The sequence below is a fragment of the Leptosomus discolor genome, chromosome 7 (assembly GCF_034619465.1).
Source record: "Leptosomus discolor isolate bLepDis1 chromosome 7, bLepDis1.hap2, whole genome shotgun sequence".
Lineage (NCBI taxonomy): Eukaryota > Metazoa > Chordata > Aves > Leptosomiformes > Leptosomidae > Leptosomus > Leptosomus discolor.
In genome coordinates, this window is record NC_141397.1 from 64,031,136 (window position 1) to 64,054,599 (window position 23,464).

A 23,464-nucleotide genomic window follows, 5' to 3' on the forward strand; every position below is an offset into this window, starting at 1 on the left:
CCGCAGCCGTCGCTGCATTCGTATTAGGTGGGATGGCAGCAGCTTCGGTTAGTGCTGCCCTGGGCTGGATTGGATTTAGCCAACATCTCCACCAGATTATCCAACAGAGCTGTGGGCAACAGGCACCTTTCCCAACAATCACACCGAAGGCAACTGCAGCAGAGCCTGAGCAGCAAAGCCCAGCACGTGCTGGCAGGGGACACAGACGGGCCACTATTTCAGAAAGTCGGACACGCACGTTCACAATTGCTCGAGCAGGACTAGGTGATCTCCAGAGGTCCCTTCCAGCCTCAACCATTCTGTGATTCAGCTTTAAAAAAGGCAAGTGTGGTCACCCTGTTTATTTGCAGGAGAAGAAATAAAAGCAACCTCTTCCTGCTGAAGGCTGTTGGCATTAATATTTGTCTTTGGAAACCAACCTCCAAAGTCATGTAAGTGACAAACAAATGACAGCAGTTGCAGGCTTGAAATGAAACTTTTTGACCTAATAGAGAAAACATTTCTTGTACATTAACGTTGCAGTGCTGACCTCTAGTGACAGATAACCCAGAAAACGGGAGCGTTAGTTGGGACAAACTCTTCTCACCTCTTCCCTCCTAATCTCATCCACCAGTCCAGATCCATCTCCCCTACCTTCGGAGGGTGAGCAGTCCCCAGCAACCCCAGGCACTCATTCCTGGAAAGCACCACGAACATCACATCCTTATCACACAAAGCAGTTTTTCAAAGGATCAAAATATGAAGAGACACCTCAGTCAGAGTTTGCCACTCAAGTTACGTAAAGCAGATTATGAAGAAATTGGTACAATAATTCAAAAGCGAAGCAGTAAATTACTGATTTTAAGATTTTTTTAATTTTTTTTTAAGTTAAGCGAGTTATTGACATCAGTACCTAGTGAGTAAACCCCTTTTCCATACCCAGAGACCAGTGCATGCCTGGAGGGGTTTTGCAGTAAGGATGACCACCAGGCAGAGGCCGGGCAAAGAGGAGCCAGCCAGGACCCTCCACGGCCGGACTCACTGCAGGACCATGGCAAGGGAGGCTCTCAGGAGCGATGCAATGACCCAGGAGCCCGCAGCGCAGACAGAGATGCTCCGAGGAGGTCATGTTGTTGATTTATGACAGAAGACAAACCCAAATAGGGTCCAACATGAGTGTAAACCAAGCCTCCCAGGTAGATAAAAATCAGAGAGGTTTGCCCGAACATGCACGTGATCAATCCTGCCAGGAGAACACTCTTCAGCAGTTGTGGCTAAGGTGACCACATGCAGAAGCTCCCCCCCAAAAAAAATTAAAAAATTTTAAAAGAGAAGGAGTAAAAAAAGGGGAGTAAAAAAAGGGGAGTAAAAAAAGGGGAGTAAAAAAAGGGGAGTAAAAAAAGGGGAGTAAAAAAAGGGGAGTAAAAAAAGGGGAGTAAAAAAAGGGGAGTAAAAAAAGGGGAGTAAAAAAAGGGGAGTAAAAAAAGGGGAGTAAAAAAAGGGGAGTAAAAAAAGGGGAGTAAAAAAAGGGGAGTAAAAAAAGGGGAGTAAAAAAAGGGGAGTAAAAAAAGGGGAGTAAAAAAAGGGGAGTAAAAAAAGGGGAGTAAAAAAAGGGGAGTAAAAAAAGGGGAGTAAAAAAAGGGGAGTAAAAAAAGGGGAGTAAAAAAAGGGGAGTAAAAAAAGGGGAGTAAAAAAAGGGGAGTAAAAAAAGGGGAGTAAAAAAAGGGGAGTAAAAAAAGGGGAGTAAAAAAAGGGGAGTAAAAAAAGGGGAGTAAAAAAAGGGGAGTAAAAAAAGGGGAGTAAAAAAAGGGGAGTAAAAAAAGGGGAGTAAAAAAAGGGGAGTAAAAAAAGGGGAGTAAAAAAAGGGGAGTAAAAAAAGGGGAGTAAAAAAAGGGGAGTAAAAAAAGGGGAGTAAAAAAAGGGGAGTAAAAAAAGGGGAGTAAAAAAAGGGGAGTAAAAAAAGGGGAGTAAAAAAAGGGGAGTAAAAAAAGGGGAGTAAAAAAAGGGGAGTAAAAAAAGGGGAGTAAAAAAAGGGGAGTAAAAAAAGGGGAGTAAAAAAAGGGGAGTAAAAAAAGGGGAGTAAAAAAAGGGGAGTAAAAAAAGGGGAGTAAAAAAAGGGGAGTAAAAAAAGGGGAGTAAAAAAAGGGGAGTAAAAAAAGGGGAGTAAAAAAAGGGGAGTAAAAAAAGGGGAGTAAAAAAAGGGGAGTAAAAAAATAGACATTCATTCATTTCTTGGTTTGCTTTGATCCTTGCCCTCTTTAGAACAGGATGCTGGCTAAAAACCCCCTCCTGGTTCCCTTGCTCTTCTGGGAGATTCGGAGGTATATTGAGTACAAACTTAAACAAAAATTATATTACTATTTTCTAAATGGGACCAAGAGGACACTGAAAAGCAGACCACCACCTCTTCCCCACTCCTTTGGGAAAAGGACAATGACATCCCGATTTCTCAGACTGCAATGCACATACCTTTTGAGCAAACCCCTCCCCAGCCTGGCTCTGCCTCCGCCCCAGCGAGCGAGGCCGCCTGCAGCGATCCATCAAGCTTGTTTTCTTGTTGCTGCTACGGGCCAGCTGTAAATTTGCCTCTTCTCAACCAACCCGCGCCCCAACGCAAGTCCCAGGCACCGCCTCTTGTGAGGCACGTGCTCGCTTGAACCCTTCCCTCAACTGCCCCCCTAAAGCAAGCAAAGCTCAGAGGAATTTCAGCGCTGGATTTGCAATGAACTCCACCGAACTGCCCTTGCAATACAGCGCTGGTGCCCAAGGGCACACCAACAAGTGTTTGCAGCGGCTGCTGCTTCGGTCGGATTGAAGCGGTAACCGTGACGCACCGTTTCCATTGCAGTCCTGTCTCTTCAGAGGGTTGTGCATGCTTTAATTAGGATTTTACGGATTTCTCCGAGGTGGCAAGAGGCAAGCGCGAAGAGTGACAACTGACTATTGGGTGTTGGTGTTTCCATTTCTGGCAGGGAGAGCTTTAAAGCCGCAGAAGAGCGGCGCAGGCTGCCTAAAGCTGCACCCGGCAATGGAGGGGCTGAAGGAAACGGAGAACGGCACCTCTGGGAAGGCTCTGTGCCCTCTCGTGGAAAGCTATAAATACATCTTGTCACCCCTTACCTACAGCTCCGTCTTCGTGCTGGGGCTGCTCCTCCACGGCGCCACGCTGCGGCCCAGCTGCTGCCGCGCCGAGGGCTGGACCTGCACCACCATCTACCTGGTGAACCCGGCGGTGGCGGATCTGCTCTACCTCTTCTCTTTGCCCTTGCTCGTCGTCAACTACAGCCTGCGGGACGCGTGGCCTTTCGGAGAGCCGCTCTGCAAACTGGTCCGCTTCTTGTTTTACGCCAACCTGTACGGCAGCGTCCTGCTGCTGACCGGCATCAGCGTCCACCGCTTCCTCGGCGTTTGCTACCCCATCCGCTCCCTGCCCTACCGCGCCCGGCGCCTGGCTGCTGCCGGCACCGCTACGGCCTGGGCGCCGGTGTTCCTGCAGCTCCTGCCCACCCTCACCTACGCTCGCACCGGCGGTATCAACAACCGCACCGCCTGCTACGACACGGCGAGCCCTGAGAACCTTGGCAGCTATTTCCCCTACGGCACGGCTCTCACCGCCGCTGGTTTCCTCTTGCCTTTCCTCATCATTTTAGCCTGCTCTGGTCTGATGATCAGAAGCCTCACCCGACACGCGGGAGACACTCACCCCACCGGCAGCGCCGCCCGAGCCAAGTCGACCCGAACCATTCTCCTCGTCTGTGGGCTTTTTGCTGTCTGCTTATTGCCGTTCCACACCACCCGCAGCATCTACCTCTTCGTCCGCGTGTACCGGGTAGCTGACTGCCAACTCCTACAGCGCTGGAGTTTGCTTTACAAGATCTGGAGGCCGCTGGTGAGCCTCAACAGCTGCATCAACCCCCTCCTCTACTCTCTTTCTGGTCAAACTAACAGAGCCAGGCTTGCTTTGGAGCTCAGACTGCCCAAGGCAGGTCCTCTGGCCAGGCCCGCCATGGACACAGAGGGAACAGATGCCCCAGCCAGGCTTGCTCCTTGCTGAGAAAGCACATTCCTGCAGATGTGTTCCACTTCACCAGGTATGAGACTTGGAGAAGAGCTGTAAGCCTGACCTGCATAACAACAAAAGCACAATTACAATTCCCCCACAGCGAGGGCAAACTGTAGCGAGGAAAAATTTGGGTGAAGAACACAGGAAATATTTTTATGAAGGACTGAGGGGCAAGCTGTCAGCATTTCCTGAGCCAGCTGTGACTCAATAAAGCAGAAAAGCACCCTTTCCAAAAGGCATACCTACTGTCCCTAGCTGCAAAGAGGGCTGTAAAGAAAAACGATAGCGAGTAACTAAGGAAGACGCCAGAGCAGAGGTAAGCAGTCGTCCCCAGCCTGTTTGTTAGGTAACAAATTATAAAGTGTGATGGCTGTTATTTCAGAAAGCTCCTTCAAGGATGATTACCACCACCTACCAGTATTTCCTTGGTGGGGCCCATCCCATCAGCACCTTCGCTAAAGGGCAGCAACCCTTCCTGTTGCCAGCCAGGCCCGCTCACGCTAAAGGCACTACGAAGAGAGGCTTTCACCTTCCGCGTAGTGTATTTCAAACGAGAATTAAGTGCTTCTCCACAGCACTTTTCACACCCAGATCGTAACAGCAGCAGAAGCCAAAAGTTTTGGGGAGTTCACTAGCCGAGAAGCAGGGGTTTGCCTAACATAAGGCAACTGGAAACGTGAACACGCTGTTTGTACGGTCACGTCTCATTGCTACACCTACAGCACGTTCACTCTCACTGCAGGAACCGTCTGGCTCAGAAACCTGTTCTCTCTGCAAAGGCAGCTCAATAAAACAGCTAACCCAGGGCCCAGAGGAATGGGGAACTCCAATACTCCAATTTCTTCCCTCCCGCAGTGTCCAACCCCATTACACGTTGTTTAAACGCCACGGGCACAACGGGATAGGAACAAGCTTCGACTATCTGCACAAAACTTAACGTGCAAGAACCTGATAAGGACCTCGGCAAGTACCTTAACAGAAACATAATTTGAGTTACTGTTCTTAGAAAGTGCAAATTGCTTCCAAACCCACATTTGAGCTACAGGCAACTGTAAACCCATCACTGCCCACAACGTCTGAGTCACACCCCTTCGTTCAAGCCAGCTGGGAGCAGCAGTTATTCAGAAGGGAAGCAAGGTAAGACAACAGGAGCTGCCAAGCCCTATGAGACCTAGATAGCACTACAAGGGTAAGAGGAATTGTCTCAAAGGCGGACAACAAATAATCTAGCTGGGACACTGCCTGACCCCATCCACGCAAGCATCAGGAACCAAAAGAAGCGGAAAAGCAGGCATGATACACACTCGAGAAGCAGCAGAGACACAGTAGCAGAAAACAAGCTTAAGAGCCAAGAAAATGGGGTCCTGTTTGTTCACAACCTCTTCACAATACTTAGCTTTAAGGAACTTGGCAAAAAAAAAAAAAAACACAAAAACAAAAAAAAACAAAAACGCCACACCAAACCAAAAAACAACCAACAAAAACCAACCAAAATATCTGTTTTTCAAGTCATCTCTGCAACAGCAGTGGCAGCTTCTCTCAGAAGGGCAGACCAGATGGCCAGGACATGGTAACTGCTTCAGCTACCCAATTTTACATATGCTGACACAAGGCAGAGCCCAGACTAAACAGACTTTGACTGACTCTGGTAACATTTTCTCCTTATTCAAAACAAAGCATAACCCAAACCCTTCAGATGTTCCAGACCACCTCCATCAGAACTGCATTTGCTTTCTCCCCACCTGAGCACGGTGGGTGTAACCACAGTAACACGGGCAAACTCAACCACAGAACCCAGATTAAGCCACCCAGTCAGCCAGGGCTGCTTCTGTTTCTTTGACATTCAGCAGATGGGGGCTTGGCGAGGAGACAGAGCAGCTTGAATTTCCAATCTGTTGATTCAAATTCGACCGAGGTTGATAACAACTGAAATCCACCACTTCTGACAGCTGCTTAGAAGGCCACGCAAGCCGGTTTCAGCACAGTTCCTCGTGGGTAATGACAAACAAAACCATTCCTGCTGTCCTGCTCCGGGGGCCACCTCCAAGACAGGCTTCTTGGGAGGTTCAGGAGGCACAGTTCACTGCTGCTGCTGTTACAAAACTCCCAAGGTCCTGGAGGGTAAGAAGCTTGTTCATAAGCACTATCGTCATGGCACAAATGCTTTTGTTGTTCTTAGTGACCAGTATTGATGAAAAAAAAAAAAATCTCAAACGTGCAAAAACATTTGCATATTTGGAGAACACCACGAGATCTGGAGCCCCACAGTGTCAGTCAGGCAGCTACTCCATTACTGAATGTTTGAAAGACATTTCACAACGCATCTGCATGAAAAGTTTCAATATTTACAGAGCATTTCTATGCTTTAAACATCTCCTTTTGAAGAGGTCTGCATGGAACAGCACACTGTGTGTACCTTAGGGCTTTCTGGCTTCCCATTCACGCCAACACACATCTGCCCCATCCGACAGAACACGGCGTAGGGACACACTAGGAAGAGATTTTCATGGTACTCGGAGAAGCAGCTCATTTGAACAGCCCTGCTTTGCCTCTTTGCTTGGCCATCGACGCAAAAGCAGTAGCAGCGAGAGAGCACCTACAGCGGTAAGATACGCAATGGAGTATTAACTAAATTTTGAAACGAGAATGAGAAAGCCTATTGAAACATCCAGCCATTGCATCTGAAGAAAACACATGTCAAAGGAGAAAGAAAAAAAAAAAACACCCAGACCCGACGGAAAGGTACAGACCTACCCAGAAGCCACAACAGCTCTGGGAGGCCCCCACGCCTGCGGGTACCCCGTGTGAGCAGCAGAAGTAACAGCAGAGATGGGTAACACCCTCTATATTCTTCGTAAGTTACACCTCCCTCAGAAATTTCCCCAGATAATTTTAATAAAATACTCTATTAAACTGCTCTTTACTACCATATTTCCTAATTCTTCATAAACATCTCCAGACAAGCGTGCATATCCACTAGCAGGATTTAAGTCAGACCACTGCAGTCCAAAAGCAAAGCCCCACCTATAAACTCTGTATTTTAAAAACCCAACGGTCGGGAAAGCCACACCATGGCAGCAGCTCCTCTGGCTGGCGGGGGCAGAAGCAGTTAAGGGAAGCTCTGCAGGCAGACTTAGAACGGTGGGCAGCTTTCAGCTCAAGCCCGTCCAAATCCATCGCGACCAGGACTCGCGCAGACATCACCAAATAACTCCGCAGCAGCCCCTGCTCAGTCCCTCCCCCAGCCAAGGCAGGCAGCCCGCTCGCTGCTGCAGCTGCTGCCCATATCCCTCCCACCACGATCACAACCAGATTTTCTCTATCAAAAAGCAACCGCCTTTCAGAATCCAAAAGTCCCTTGTCCTCTTGATGATCAGCCTGAAACTACGAAGCACGCGTTGGAAGTCTGAAGGACAAACCCAGCGGCGAGACTTTCCAGCGCAGGGCTGGAAGCAAAAGGGCTGCCAATAGAAAGAGGAAGGCTCCATCCTACTGGGAATTTAGTAGAGGAATGGGGGAATAAGGGACCAAAAGCCAGATGGCTCCCAAGCTCCACACCCACCACTGAAATGGCAAGGGAAAAGGAAATCAATGGGCTGAAATCCCTCCGAAAGGAAAGGCGAGGGCATTTGGAATGGAGCCGAAGCGGGACGCTACACCACTTGCAGAGGGCCACCACAGGACTTTAGCAAGGTGCTCAAGAGAATTTCCAAATTGAAAATAAAGTTTCAACGAGACATCGAGGCCACAGTCGCTGTCACATCAGACACGAAATGCCGACCTACGGGTAACAGCAGAAGAGTTATCCACAACCTTAACAAGTCAGAATTAAAGAAGCAGCAGCAGCTGAAGGTGATGAAGAGCAACAGAAGAACAAGAATCTAATTCCCTCTCTCCCCAAGGGGAAAAAACCAAAACAAAACAACGCATCAACCCATCAGTGGGGGGAACCGGGCAAAACTTTGCCTTTGGATCCTCAAAGATCCACTTCCCCAGAAGCTCTCTGTATGTCTCAGGGGAAAGAAGTCACGCTTGTTTAATAACAAATGCACATGTAAGGCTTAACAACGCATCGCTGAACAGTCAGGTCACAAAAATACAGGTGCCGGTATCCATTTAAAGCTTTTATTAAAAAAGACCCAGAATTAACAAGTCTACAAGGAAACAAGCCAACCTGCACGACCAGGCTCAGAGCTGACAGCGTGCAGGTCTCACAGGGAGCACAGAAAGCACCAACAGAAGTTACCACAGGCCGGCACACTGTTCCCCTTCAGCAGTAAGCTCGGCCTAGCTCACAACCTGCTACCTCATTTTCCTAGATTGTTCTTCAGAATGCAGGGCTATTGACGAAAATAATCCCACCTTGGGCTTTCAGGAAGATAAAAGAAATCTCCACCGACAAGTCTCTTTAAAAAAAAGCCACAAAAAAACCCAAAAACCTTAAGACCATGAGTTCTGCTTAAATCACCGCAGGCAAAAAAAAAAAAAGTATTCCAGGTATGACATCAGATTTTTATTCCAAAAACCCTTTCTCTGCAGCCATCAAAGGCTCTTAAGCATTTTGTGGCACGCAAGGACTCCCTGCAGTCAGGCAAGGAAAGCTCGCTCAGCCCTGCGCACCACATCCTCTACCTCTCCAGCAGCTCTTCGCTTGGTGTACCTCGGGCTCCAGCAAGGCAGATGCTCTCACCTTTTAAGAGTCCGTTAGCTTAGTTTAGGAACAGTCTGTCTAATTACCTAAGCGAGCCTTTGTGAGTAACAAAAACAAACGCACTCTGCAGGAGTTACTAGGAACTAGGCATTCAGCAAGAAGCTTCCACTGAAATTATGGGAAAGCATTACGTTTCATTATGAAATCGAGTATTTTTTTCCACTGAAAGCCAAACTTCAGTTCTTGCATTTAACTTATTTCATCATTTTTAGTCACAACCCCTTAAAAAGTCACACCAATTTTCACACTCATCAGCCCTCACGTGAGGTTTCTTGCTAAGCCTGTGATTGAACAGTGCTATTGGAAGTGTAGTTTTGTTTCCTGTGAAATACTCGCTCGGTAGTCTTACCTCGCATTTTGCTGTAAGAAACACGAAACAGACCATTTCCAACAGGCTGACAAACTTTTCCGACTTGAGAGGCTAAATAACCCCCACCTCCACCGTGGCTCATTCCACAGCGATTTGATGACTGAAACAAAGCTTTCACACGTCAGACGTCAGGCAGCGAGACCGAGTCTTAGCTATTGACTCAAGCTACTCACTGAGCATTTTAGACAGGAGGGTGCAGGACGTTGCTCCTGGGCTCAAATGAACAGTCAGATGGTTCTTCATCAGCATCTGTGGTATTTACCCACGGTGCGGGGCGAGGGGGGGGAAGCTCGAGCCAAGTATTTTAAAAACAGGACCCACGCTCGCAGAAAAGCACGGGGCACCACTCCGCTTTCGCCGTGGTGGGTGTCAGTACTGGAAACAAAGTTTTGTGTACCACGAACTCCAGTGGATTTCTGCTTTTGCAAGCGGGGCAGGATGCTATTTCAACACGCTTCTGTGTGCCACTGTCGATAAATAGGAAGAGTAATTACCTGGGAGCTGCAAAAAAATAAAATTAAGAAATCACGCATCGCAATAAGCCTGCTCCTCGGCTTATTCGGTTCACCAGCCACCGATTCATTTTCATTTCCTTCATTAGATTTTTTTTTTTTTAGTTACCATCGGTGAGACTTCATTTCTGAGAACAAGCACATGTTTTAAGCAGAGGTTGATTTGCTGGCTAGTTGAAACAATGAGCCGAGTTCTTAAAATAAACATCTCATCGTTCTATTCTTAGTTATCAACCCCCCTACTTTGTTACTAATACCTGAGCGCCTAGTTTGGAGAGGTATTTATTCCTTAAACTAAAGTCATCAGCCTTTGGCCGTAATTTAGCCAAGTCATCTTCATTTTGACGTCTGAGTCTCTCTTGCTCTTCTGCTCTGGAAAAGAAAATTGGTTTAAGATATTTGCACTGAGGAGTGCAAACCCAAGCAACTTTGTCTTGTGTATGCCGTTTTATTTTTAGTAACTAGAAAACGCTTGTAATGTTTACAGACACCAGATTAAAAGAGACTTAAGAGATGTGCACGGATTACTCTAATTCAGTGTAAAGAAAGAGAGAGGCCGTTTTCTGCAGTTTCCTTTTATTTAGATTGCAAGACTTCGGTAGAAAGATAAACCTTTTCGTTTTCACAGATTACAACACGCTCAGTGAGCTTTTGGAACAATTTTTACTATCTCTTTATTAAACAAGCTTCCACTCCTTAAAATAAAGATTACAATACAAAACGAACCAATTGTCAAAAATGCAAATAAAAGACTGCTCAGCAGTCTTCAGAATTAATAGCAATCTCCTACAAGAGAGGCAATATTTGACCAGAGCTTAGTCGCTCCTTTCCCACGTTAAGCCTTCAAGAGAACCAAACAAAGCTCTAAATACACTTAAGACCGTGATGTGCATTAAGACCGTGACAAAGGCAGTAACAGTGACCCGTTTCTCAGCTCTGTAAGGCCATGAGCCTCACGACAGAACATAAACCGCCGTTCAGAAACCTCCACCCCCACCAAGACGGTCGTGCTGCCCATAGAAGACACTTTACACTAGTCTTTATCTTCAGATGAACACGTTTGTCTTGGGTTGCAGAGCACCCTCTCCAGTGACAGGGCTTAAACAGCGCAGACCGCTCTAAACCGTTAAGAGATGATTTGGCATTAGTTAAAACTAGTTACAAAGCATAAAATTTAGCCATTTACTGTAAAGTCCCCAGCACGTTAAGTTTCTCTTCCAAAGAGCTACTGTGCAGAGTGACCAAACTACACCACACTATAATTCTTCAAGTTGACATGATGCTGATCAAATGCTCCCCACTTCTGGATGATATTTGCTATTCAAATTTCTTTTCTGAAAAAAACATTGTGATAAAAATTACTGAAAATACTGCTCTAAGGCACTACATCCCACAGCATACACAAAGCCGTCTTCCCCAGTAAGTACTGGAAATGTTACACACGCCCCACGTGGGCCAGGTAGACTGAAAACAGCTTCTCTGAGCTTTCCTCAAGACTGGTGTGTAAAAAGCCCAGAAATTAGGGCAAGAAACAAAACCACATTAAACCCCCCAAGGCACCCAGGCCAGACCTGGTTGAACGAGCGTTTTGGGGTTGTTTTTTGAGACTAATTTAAGTATCATCCTATGGACAGTGACACACGGTCCAGTTTTAGAGAAGGCCATCAAGTCCATTTATAAGAGGTGTCTTAATTAGCAAAGTTTATCTGGAACGAACTTGTACATAAGCTGTGGGATGTGCAGTATCTGCAGGTGAAACATAGGTACCTATTAAAAAGTAAAGAATTCCAACAACATTACAGGCACATGAAGATCTGAAGAGACTCACTGAGCTGAATTAGGTCAGAAGAGAAAGCATTTCAAAAGAAGAAAAAAAAAAAAATCCGTGTGGTTCACATAGGGGCAGCGTGAACTCCACAGACGTTACTGTGAAAGCTGTGACTTGCTGCGCGTTGACTCACTCTGCCACACGACAAATGTTAAATATATGAATATATATGAAAAAGTCAATACATTAACCAAGGACATTACATCCTCCAACGCATGAATTTTCATCCCCCCACGAACTAAGAAAAGGTAACACAGTTTTTGAGGGCTGAGGCACTACTAGGAGAAGCATCTCCAACAAGGTCAGCAGGACAAACTAAGCTGCCCAAACGCAGCCTGATGGACAGACTTTACACTATGTCTACTTTAAAAAAGCGCTATTTTTTAGGACAGTTAAGTAGATAATGGAGAACCTGGAGTGGAAGGGTCTTTTGTTTTGCCTTTAAGGTGACACCTCTTAATGGACTTCGCCATACAATGCTTTTTCTCTCCTCTTCCCCCGAGACAAGGCGATTATTTTGAAAGCTGTAAGACTAACCCAGTGTTTGACTCCCTCGTACAGCACTCCAGATCCACTGAGAGCTTTACCCCTCACTTAGCGCTCTCAGATAGAAACAAAAAAAAGCAAGTTAAGCTTGCTCCAGCGCAGAGGGGAGAAATCCAGCGCCCCAGAACTCCGGGGAAATCCCACCACAGGTGACCGACACCTTCACGTTTGATCAAACAACACTTAAAAAGCAAGAGTACCTGACTCCAGCTGTTAGGGCTCCGCACAGCAAAGGACCCTTAACATGTCACCGGTCTTTTGTCAAGACCAAGGAAGATATAATTTTTTAAGTTACTATTCTGAAGGGTGTCACTGTCCTCATTTTCTGTAAGAGGAAAGCAGGACACACCAGTTTCCCACAGAATGAAATTTGCTTAATTGGCTCAGCTGTCAAAATTCACTTATTTCTGCCCTAAGCCCCCCGCAGGTGCTCCACTTCCTTTTAAAGGAAGTTGATTCCACTTTGTTGAAATACCTCTGCCCCCTTTTCTTTCTAAAAATGGACACTTTGCGCCGTCATCACTAACATTCACGACGCGGATCTGACCACAAACCGAGTTTCACGTGAGCGCTGCAATTTAAGACTCAAGCCACAGTTTTCAGAGGCAAGTTGAATTAAGGCTTCTACATCAGACAGCAAGAGGAGCGAGCTGAAGCTGAAGGGGAAGTGACTGCAGTGTATTTCTGCTGAGGAGAGCTCTAGCTTTTAATGACAAAAAGAACTGGTCCCTGCATTACCCGACGTTAAACCCAGGTAACGTTTGCTGTTGGCTGGGGCCAGGTACGCACCGCGTACATGAATATGTATGTTTTTAAATACACAACACAACCTTGTTTAAATGTATTTCAGCTCCACTCAGTTGGAAGGCCACTGAAATAAAGAAAAATAGCAAGGAAGAGTGCCAGGGAAGGACACGTGGTTAACTGCTACTTCCTCTAAATATTCAGTCCCAGGAGGCAGGACGATGAATCCCTACTACTGACTGGTAAGGAAGAAAACAACATTCCACACAAATGGCAGACCTACAAAAGGGACTGCCTTCAGACAGTAATCGATGTAATTACCGCAGGGTGAACGTTTCATAAGGACACTGATCTTTATTATTCTTCGTACTTACTCAGTTGCAGCTACTTTTTGCAGTTTTTCCCTTTTCTTTGCAGACCAGTTGAGGTCACCACCTGCAACGGAAGTATTACACGCTTTGAAACTTAAAATTGGCCTTTCTGTGCATCTTTGACATCACACCTCACTACAGAAGTTCTCGGAGCACGTGACAAAAGAAATCAGTGGAGTAATTTTACACAAGTAGAAGCTGAGGTAAAGGGAAAGAGCAGCACGTTCATAACTATCCAAGCAAGCAAAATCAGGACGTAGCTCTCAAGCCTGATCCAGTTTTCCGTGGAGTAACAATGAAGTTTCTCTACAGCTCACCGTGACAGCCCATAAAACTAAAGGAAGCAGAAGCAACTCTGAAAGAAACAAATTAATATCCCTTCCAGATCATTCAGTAGTCACTGCTTCAAAAACTGTGGCGAAAGAACACTGCTATTTGAAGGAAAGTCAACAGAATCACGTTTTTATATTTGCAGAGGCATAGAGTCGAGTTTGATAGGCAGTTTAGAAAAGCCTGCAGGATATCCTACACATTTGTGCCAATCAGCTGAAGGGACAGGTACCACTGCCCTGCTGCTGAGACGTAACGTCACAGCCAGGTTCAGGGAATTACACCCTACAGCATCCACGAAGACGATGTTACAAGGACAGGCCTCATCAGGGGACGATGGTACCAAAGCCCTGAGCTATAGCACCTGATGCAGGACTCTGCACCACCACCTGTAAAGAGCTCAGCTTGATAGCTTCAAGAATTGTGATAAAAACAAATATCAAGAGAAGCTTGACACTTACCTGTGAAGTGATTCACAAAATACAGCATGACTACAGCTATTAGTGACACTAAAAAAGAAAAAAAAAAAAAAAGGAACAGTTTTAGCTGACAGTGAGTTCACAGAACAGCTTTAACACAGAACGAAGCAACACTCAAGGTTTTTCATGACAGTTGTAACTGAGGGGAGATTTTTGCCTGCAGCAACTCTTAATTGCTTCTGAAAACTCCACTATACTCCTAAGTAGCACGGTAACTCAGAAAAGGTTATTTTAGTTCTAGTTATATTAGGCACAATTCTCAAGCACAGCCTTTAAGAGTATCATTCCCCTACCCTTTCACCCACCCTTCATTTTTTTGGAAACACTGAAAACTACTGACATCGCTTCAAGAAAACCACAAAAGACTTCACTAGGTTCACAACACTGCCCCAGGTGAAACCTCTATCTAACGGTAAGAAAGGAGTTATTAACTGTTTTACAGGAAACAGTAAGAAAAGGGCCTAATAAAGCTTCCTGAACCCACAGAGTCCATTTTTGATGTTTTTAATACTTACAGCAAACACAGGCACTGAAGAAGACTTCAAGGAACAAGTATCCTTTCGTGTCCAGGATCATCCCAGCTGCTATGGCAATAATTGCCAGGCCGAGATTCTGGATCGACTGCATACTAACACATAAACAAAGGATTACCACTGGGTAGAAATTCGTTTTTAAAGAGAACATCATTAGTGGAACTGAACAAACAACGAGATTAACTTCTCCCCATCTGGTATGGCACAGGTTTGTGTGCCCCGACCACCGTCACGTGCTCTAGGACATACATGTACATCCCAAAACCACACAGGACTGAACTCGGAGGAATCAGGACCCGTTAATGCGTTAGAACTGCTTGATAATGAGCGGTTCGACAGTGCAAGGACACGGTCCCTGCAGAGCAGGCAGGCAGACTGAAGTACTTACAAGCCATAAGCAGTTCCCAGCTGGTGTTCTGGAACAACAAAGGCCACCATGGGCCACAGGGCACAAGCAAGCAACGAGTAGGCCACTCCGAGCAAACACTGGTGAAATAAGAGCAAGTAATCAGGTGCTGGACGAGACGCCTTTTTGCTGTAAAGTTCTAATAAATGAACAGCTTGGTTTTCCCTTTCTCCCAAGAGGGGGGCAGGGGGTGGTGGGAAAGAGCTAAAATATCACTTTTTGCAATACCATTCTAAACAAGCATGATCATTTAGAACAGAGAACTTTTTTCCAGGAGTGACCTACAAACTCAACTCTCTCTAATTAGCATTAAAAAGCCTGACTTGCGTACCCAGAGGAAAATATCAATGAAAATATCAATGCTGCAACTCACTAGAAAAACACCTGAAAAACAAGGGCCCTATTTTTAAATCCTGGTCCGTCGGTGAGCACCGTATTTAAGCCCACCAGCCTTAATCCAAAAGCAACTTCTCAGGACATCTGCCCTAGGAAGGGGAAATCAACAACGAAGACTTCTTTGAGGTTTACCTCTATCCAGTACAGCACACTAGAGACAGCTCAAGTCATAGCACTAAGCTTCAGAACGACACCAAAAGAAGAAGTTTTAGGAGAGCAGCGAGCACCCAGCTCAGCAACCCAGCACCAGCCGGTGTAAGGGGTGTCCATGAAGCGGGAGAGCAACAGAGCACCCCCGAACCACAGACACCGAGGTGAGCTCAGGCCTTCTCTGAAGGGACAAGGAACAGCCCTCCAGTCCGATCCCAGCCTTCCCATGAACACTCTTCTGCACTAAACAGCTCCAGGGTCACTGCTCAGCAGCCAGACTTTTCCACCTGAACACAGGCACAACTACCACCCCCCTCCACGGAGCACCAAAGCCTGAAGTGTTTTCTCCAGGCCACAGAGAGCTCACGTTAGTTTCGCCTGTTCTGTGCATTCTTTGCTTTTTCACCATCTTTAAACTCAGTTTCACCCAGTACACCCTTCTTAAAGTCAGGGATATCAAAACAGGCTTTGAGGACGACCTAAACAGTCAGAAGACAGTGGCACCTTACGCAGAATAATTCAGCATCAACTCCATTTCTTATTTTATCATATTCAGCTCTAAGTCTCAGAGAATTAGTTACCATGGCTGTCCAGGGGTTCCAGAAAGTAAAAGCCAACATAATGTGAGAAGCAAGTGTAGTTATCACAGCACACAAAACCCAGATGATGTTCTTTCCAATTTTATCCACCAGGAGTCCAAAGACGGGGGACATGGGTGCCGAGATGATATACACGATGCTACAAAGGAATAAAAAGAACTGAACACTGTGTAGCCATGGGCAGCTTTACGTGTCACACACCACAGTGTCTCCACCACATTCCCTCCTTCCCTGTGAGGCCATAACAAAAAACTACACACACACCCCAAATTGCCCCAAACGGACTCCAGAACTCAAAATTCCCAAGAGGTCCGAGGACACGAAAACATTCAACAGCGAAGGAGATAGTGACACGCTCGGAGCTCTTGGAATCATATACCAGCAACTCTTTCGTTGTTCTTGGTGGGTTTTATTTGGTTTTTGCCCCACCACAAATCCATCTTCAAACTAGGAAGATGCAGTTTCATTGAGTGCTGCTATTAAACTGCTTCTGTCCCTCAGAAGGGAATCACCAAATGCCAAAGTAACACCCTTCTGGCAAAGCCTTTTCTTTCCAATCCCTCAGTGTAAACGTCCAAGACATTTTTATTCAAACACACACCCACTCCTCCCAATTATTTCACATGGGCCCTGTGAAATCTGTCTGTCCACCGAAACACAAGTCACCCCCTGCAACAGTAGAACCCCAACCTCCCCCCACACGGTGAGAGCCCAAAGGTACACACACCCCCTAGAACACGGCGGCAGCACATTCACTTGTTAAATCCACCACAATATACCTGTTAATTGCACTTGCTTCTTGAGAGGAGAATTTGAATTTCTCAATAAAGAAAACCCTGAAGAAAAAAAAACACAAAAAAAAACCAGATTCAGAAAAATGCACACTTGTATGACATGAAAGAAGAGTTAAGCTAGACAAAGAAGAGACACAAGAACCTAGTGCTTGCAATGAACTTTTCAATATAGTTACATAGCTTTGACAAACATCCCATCACAGATTCTTATTTATAACACATCTAGGAGCTGATTACCAGATTCCACGAATTTCTGTCTATGGACCCTTCAAATCTCACTTGGGGGAAAACACCCAGAGTGCATAACCAAGGTGTAACCCAGTAACGAGACACCAGCAGTGAGCAGACCCTAAGAGACCACAAGGAGGACTTTCAGAATACGCGCACAAGCAACAACCACGCAGCTACGCTGCCGCCTGTAAGGCCTCTGCAAGGCATCTCGGGCTTTTCCACCTCACTCCACATAAACCACGCATGGAGCTCAAGAGATCTCATTCCAAGTCTATTCAAAACCCTTTTGATCGAGCTATTGCACCAAGTCACGTGGTTCAAAAAAGGGAAACCTGCCTAGGAGCGCTCCAGGTTTCAACCTGACACCTACCAAAGTCAGCACAGAAAGGGAACTTCAGTCCAAAGGTGTGACTACATTTAAGCCCCCGCCTCGCACCATAGCTTACCAGTATGGAAGGAATTGTACAGGACAGCTTTCCACACCAAAACCCACGCCACGCTTCAAATCTGTACCAAATTTTTCATCAGGAAATGGAGCACGCACTACGCTCGTGTGTCCTGACAACTCAGCCTACGTTAAGCAACGGTATTTCCCGCCAAGCTCAGCAGATACAGAAGCCAAGAGCTGTGTTTACTTGTATCCCAAGTCGAGAGAACAACGCCACAGAAGTGACAAACCCCAGCACAGACTCGCTGGGAGAGCAGCGGTTCTGTAGCCATCTGGGATTCCCAAATATTAGCCTGCAAGCAGCTGGTTAAAACTCCAGCCAAATTCAAGGGGAACGGCCACACAAGCGACAGATACTTACTTTCCAAGGCCAATGAAAGGAAAAACTGCTGCATAGTAACAGACACAGATGACAAATATAAGCCACAAGGACACAGAGAAGTCCTTCACGTCGGTTAGCTTAATCACTTCACCTGGAGTGGGGCAAGAGACAATATTGTTTCAGTCAGCATCAGCACATCTGAAATTCATCCACACTGAATAAACACTAAGGTGATGACAAGTCACTACTAAAGCATATATTCCTGCCACCGCCTAGTCTCTTGTTTAAAGTTTACACAGTGAGAGTCAGCTAGGAATATACAAGCCCTGAATCAACAGTGACAAAGTCAAGAACAAATTGTCTCTCGCGCATTAAGCTGGATGTACGAGCTCTCCAAAGCCTCTTAAAATCTTATGCAGCGGAATTAAATACAAACCACTTCTTCAAGGAGATGTTTAATCAGCTAGCAAAATTCATGTCTGAAGCCTCACGTTACACGCCCGCTCTTGGATCTCAAATTTAGTTTAATTGGTCTAAGTTCTCCCACACGGAAAACTCAAACCACCACACACTGATGGAGAAGAGCTGCACATTTCTGCACACCTAGCAAAGGAAGCAAGACCAATTCCAACAAAACAAAGGACCGCTGGCAAGGGCACAGATCAAAGTGGTGTGAACTGGGAGGCTCTCCACATGCTTTACAAAGTGCGCCTGCCTGTAAACCGGTGTTTAAAACTGTAAAACTTCCTGCTGATATAAAAATGAACTGAAAATTACAACTGAAGCTGTAACCTTGAAGATGTTAAGCAGCAACCGCCGAATTACCCAAAATGCAAACCTGCCCTGTGCACAGAGGAACTGGAAGGGTCTGTTCCCGAAGGGAAGGATGAAGCCGAGGGCAGGTTCAGCCACACCACTCACCCGTTTTCCCTTGCTCTTTGCAAAGCAGCTTCTCGGCTCTCCTGTCCAGATAAGCAAGGGTTAAGGCGCAGAGCAGCGAGAAGAGACAAGTGACGCCCCCTGCAGGAAGGCAAGGCGCCGCCGTTAGTTCTTGGTGCAAGTTGGCTTTTAAGCACCCCCAGCGCAGCATAAATTTACGTATCTAACAAAACCCAAGTTTAACCTCCGACTGCCTTACGTATCAGGCTCAACAGCCGTCCAGCTCAGAGTCAGGTGTCAATACTGAAGCCTGCCCATGCCAGACGTCTGCCTCGAACCGAGTGCAAACACGCAGCTGCCTTTATTTTAGTTAAAACACTCCCACCACTCCCCCCCCAGCACAGCCAAGCTCCTCCGCTGCACCTCGTAGCAACACAACCAAAGCCTGAGCCTTGTTACCAACACCAGGGCCTGAACACCCACGGCTCTGAAGGAAAGGAGCACAGATCCAAAGGTAGTCAAAATTTCACACACCAGACAACCACACACAAGCTTTGACATTGACAAAAATTTTTCAAGTCTAAACCTTTACCCAAAGCACGTTAAACATTTCATCTCCATGAGACCAACCTGAATTTGGCAACCACAACACGCACCTTTCAGCGGACGCAGTGACCATACGCTCTGCACAAGAGCCATGGATAGAAGCAGCATTTGAACTGCTTTTCCTAGTCTCAAATAGATTTGTCCCACTTCCAAGTTAGTAAATCTTTATCACAGAAACATGCTGTTCAAATCCAGAAGCCTACAACAGCAGGTGACATCAATTCAAAACATTACTGACCTATCATGAGAGTTAACCCAAGAGTACTGGGACCAGTATACCCCAGAAGATCGCGAACTCTAGAGTATATCCATCCCATGATATTCATGTTCACTGTGCTCCCCTAGGCAGAACAGACTCGTGTGAAGAATAACGTATTTCACAATTATAGGAATTCAAAAGGAACATTAGGCAGACTGATCATTGAACAGGTAAGATGCCACACAGGGAATATAAACCACCAGCAACAATGATAAAATCATTCCCTGCTGGTTTGGTCAGTGCTTGTGACAAATTAATCGTTGCAACAATAACAGACTGTCACAAACTGACACTTTATACAACTCTAACAGCATTTTGAGGGAGACATTACAAGTGCCATAAAATCCACACATTAGCTCATAAACCAAGCTGAATTTCATACACATGATAAAGCAAACAGGATTCCCACTGGAGAGGCATCGGGAAGAAGCCCTTTTCTCCCCTCCCCGCCCTTCTGCCCCTAGAGAAGGGATCCATGGCTGCAACCCCAAGGCTAACAACAGTTACCTGCTGTTCAGCGGATGGGAGGCAACTGCTCAAGAGCAACAGCCTGAACAACCACCCAGCCCAGCTGGGACCAGCCAGCGTTCTTTCACCACGGTGAACCCCTGCAGGGGGTCTAAGATCCCACAGGCTGCTGAAGATCCCCCACGGGAGAGGCATGCCGGCTCCCTCTGCACTCCCAGCACAAACCCGCCTCCAGCAGCCGGTGCAGGGACGGGATCCAACCCAAACGGCACAGCTGAGGTGCAGCCACACGGCTCCTGTCGGAACTAGCAACAGGGACAAAACCCTCCCAGGGCAGCAGGTAAGGAGGGGAGATTCCCAAAGCAGCCATCCCAACTCGTTTGTCACAGCGTGTGCTTAGTCCCCGAGCCACAAGCTGCTCTCACTTAAGCCAAGAGTTTATGAGATGCCAAGAACCAGTGAGTCTGATGAGATGCAGCACTGTGACTGTCCCAACCAGTCATCTACGCTACCACCACCACCAGGCTTCTGCAGGAGTTGGGACAGGTTAGCAGAAATCTTACTAACTCATTTCCTCATGCATCCTTTGTCTACTTACCCCACAAATCTGTCACATTTTAAATTTAAATTTCACCTCCATTTTTAACTAACACGCTCCCTAGGAAGCGTTAGAAACGCTGTTTTCCACCTGCCTCACTGCCAAGACAAGCCACCCACCTCCAAGTCCGGGAATTAAAGCCGTACAGTTTCACACTTACAATTCTGGCCATGCTCAGCTGCAATCCAAACACAAGATTTAACTCCTTGCCTTTAAACCAGCTGACTGCATACGTGTTCTGGGCCACCGCCAAGGACTCTCCACCTATTCTGAAAAAAAAAAAAAAAGAAGGAAGGCACAAAAGAAAACCCATGAATTGTCACGGGCAAAGCAACAAGGAAGCAGCCCAGCAGCTGCTGGCAACACCAAGATGACGGTAATTCAGAGAAATTTATCTATGTGCAGGCAGATCTAGTGCTTATACACAAGGCAACAGAAGTCTGAATTCAAAGAGAGAATCGCAGTGTCTTAAGAACAATTAAGGTGCCTTAAGTAGCCTAGGAGCAATTATAACTGCCTTTAGTCATTCACAGAAATTATGTCAATGGGCAGCAGCTTCTCATTTCTCTCCTGTATTAAAGAGGCAAGTGGTAGAGAGCCTGACCCACGGGAAACCAGCAGCAGGCATCGTTACCTGGAATCAGATTTTAACGGACTCACCTACCCACCCCCCACACAGCCGGGCAGATTTTCTAACATTTTTAGGCTGTGGCACGCGCACAGCTTGGAGGGATTTCTTCTGACATTTGCTCTCATTTTTTGCCACCGTAGGAGCCCTGTTGGATTTGTGGTTGCTAAGAAGTCTTTTTACTCGAAGAAGCAAGAACTAAGACAAAAGGAGGACTAACGCAGTTCCATCAGCTTACTGAGAGTCTTTATTTGGGTAGTTTTGTAGTTTCTGAATTCAGTAAGACCTGCAAAGTCCTACTTTTTTGTTTTCTACCTTTAAGTTAGGCTGGGAATGCGACTGAAGATCTTGCATGCCTCAACATGCAACAATTTTGTCTCCAAGTATAAGCGTGGTAGCAGCTTTCTAGGACACAGACAGAGAGTCCTTACCTCAGAGAGCACACACTGAGAACCAGAACTCTAGTTCTAGACTTACCCAAATATGAATCTGCCCATGTCCATCAGCCAGAAAGCATTAAGTAGTGCTCCCAAAGCAAAAACTACCTGCCAGATAAACATTTAAGGAAAAATTATGATTTTATATTTGAAGTATGGAACAACCCAGAAACACCTCAAAACAGAAACAAAAATGCTTTTCCCTTCCCTGACCTGCAGAGATGCTTCACACCCGCTTCCTACTCCCAGCTTCTTGCTTTTGCTCCCTCTGCCTTCTTCAGTATCCTGCTGGCTACTCCATACCCAACCCGGCCCGCCCCAAAACGGCACTCAGAAAACACCCCTAGAGGCTGACGTCATGCTTCACCTTTATCATCACCCCCTACCCAAACACACCTACACAGTAGTGTCACATCAGAGGGATGAAACGTTTGGTTCCTTCCCATTCTTATTTCACTCATCTTTCAAGGTCCTCTGTTCCCAGCTACCCCATCTGTTCCCAATAAAATTCAGGGTTCTCCCCTTTCGGTTCTCCCATTTCAGTTCTCCTCCCCTGCCCACTCCTACCCAAAACACACACTACCCCGCAAGATGCCATTTGGGCTTTCTCCCCACCCCTATCAGGGCCGCTTCAGACACACACCATCCTTCACCCTCTCATTTGTACTCACCTGACCAACACAAACAAAGATACTAAATATTACAGTGCCCAACCTGTAAGACAAATAAAATCACTCAATGCATAGCTAGACTCTTTTCTCCTATAAACCACTATATTAGACCTACAGCAAGGAAAGAAAGGGAGGTTGACATGCAACAAAAGGTCATAATAAATGCTACAGCGTGACAGCTTCCTTAAAAAGCGGTAGTACAGAGCTGCATTTCTGAAGCCACTTTATCTAAAACACAAAGGGAAGGAAGCTCATTTATAACACTAGAAATTCCTCAATCACGTGAAAAAAAATTTGAAAAACTCACTATAATTTTAAAAAACCTTTATAACATAAAGCCTGTACTTCAAGCCTACCATCCCTTGAACAAGAGCGCCACGAACACCACCCTTACCGTATCCCAAAGACTCTGTCGATCAGAAAACCTCCAAAGAAGCAAAGAACCACATTGGGCCAGGAATACCAGGCATAGAGCGCCATGAACTGCGCCGTGTTCACCTTCATGTCCTGCATAAAGAAGGCGGGGAAATAATAAAAGTAACTTCAGGGGCACAGCACAAGGAACGCAGCAGAAGCACTCGGAAACAAGGCCACCCTGACCTGCCCGCTGCCCCTACTGCCCTGGCCTCCGCTCCCCCGCTCCCCCGCCCCTACTCACCCGCTGAACCTGCGTTTGGAGCGCCGCCGGGTTGTCGTAGCAGAAGTAGCTGCCTGCAAGGAGAAGGGGACGCCTCAGCCCTCTGCCCCCGGCCTCCCACCGCCACCGCCACCGCCGCCCGCGGGCCCAGCACCCCCGCCCGCCGCCGCCGCCACCCACCGAAGCCCAGGAAACACATGAGCGCCAGGACGAGGAGGCGGTGCGGCAGGCGCCGCGGGTCGCAGGCGGCGGGCAGGGCACGGAGGGGGCCCGCAGAACCGCCGCCATCGTCGCGGCCCAGCAGCGCCCGCTCCTCCTCCGCCGCCGCCGCCGCCATCGCTGCCGCGCCTCACGTGAGCGGCAGCCACGTGACCTTCCCCCCCCCGCGCGTCACGTGAGCCCACAATGCGCCGCGGCTCGTTGCTATGGCAGCGGGGCGGGCGGGCCGCCATGGCGGTGGGGCCTAAGC

The 23,464-nt window shown here is 46.9% G+C and overlaps 2 protein-coding genes across 7 annotated transcripts; one reads left to right on the forward strand and one right to left on the reverse strand.

Annotated features, from left to right (window-relative positions):
• Positions 1-3,007: 3,007 nt before the first annotated feature.
• On the forward strand, positions 3,008-4,033 carry LOC104355001 (P2Y purinoceptor 3-like). Its single transcript, XM_009962070.2, has one exon. It carries the CDS (start codon positions 3,008-3,010, stop codon positions 4,031-4,033), a length of 1,026 nt encoding a protein of 341 aa, XP_009960372.2.
• Positions 4,034-8,153: 4,120 nt separating this feature from the next.
• MFSD1 (major facilitator superfamily domain containing 1) lies at positions 8,154-23,252 on the reverse strand. Of its 6 annotated transcripts, none has more exons than XM_086468426.1 (17): positions 23,176-23,252; positions 23,017-23,069; positions 22,753-22,865; positions 22,359-22,401; positions 21,728-21,795; positions 20,783-20,891; positions 19,536-19,638; positions 18,734-18,832; positions 17,852-17,963; positions 16,797-16,853; positions 16,000-16,156; positions 14,855-14,952; positions 14,449-14,561; positions 13,916-13,963; positions 13,128-13,188; positions 9,893-10,007; positions 8,154-9,624 (listed from the first exon to the last, which is right to left on the reverse strand). In XM_086468426.1, the coding sequence occupies exons 1-17, from the start codon at positions 23,192-23,194 to the stop codon at positions 9,565-9,567; spliced, it is 1,428 nt and encodes a 475-aa protein (XP_086324552.1). In that variant the 5' UTR covers positions 23,195-23,252; the 3' UTR covers positions 8,154-9,564. The 6 variants fall into 6 exon arrangements, with proteins under 6 accessions (XP_086324552.1, XP_086324553.1, XP_086324546.1 ...); XM_086468427.1 differs by having other exon boundaries at positions 21,728-21,791; positions 22,355-22,401; XM_086468420.1 differs by lacking the exons at positions 18,734-18,832; positions 23,176-23,252 and having other exon boundaries at positions 23,017-23,048.
• Positions 23,253-23,464: the final 212 nt, after the last annotated feature.

Coding starts and splice junctions, on each gene's coding strand:
- MFSD1 (XM_086468426.1), bottom strand. Junction 22,866..23,016: donor TCCAAACGCAGGTTCAGCGG/GTGAGTAGGGGC, acceptor TTCTTTATGCAG/GACATGAAGGTGAACACGGC. Junction 14,953..15,999: donor GGAACCCCTGGACAGCCATG/GTAACTAATTCT, acceptor TTATTTCACCAG/TGTTTGCTCGGAGTGGCCTA.
- LOC104355001 (XM_009962070.2), top strand. CDS start 3,008: ATGGAGGGGCTGAAGGAAACGGAGAACGGCACCTCTGGGAAGGCTCTG.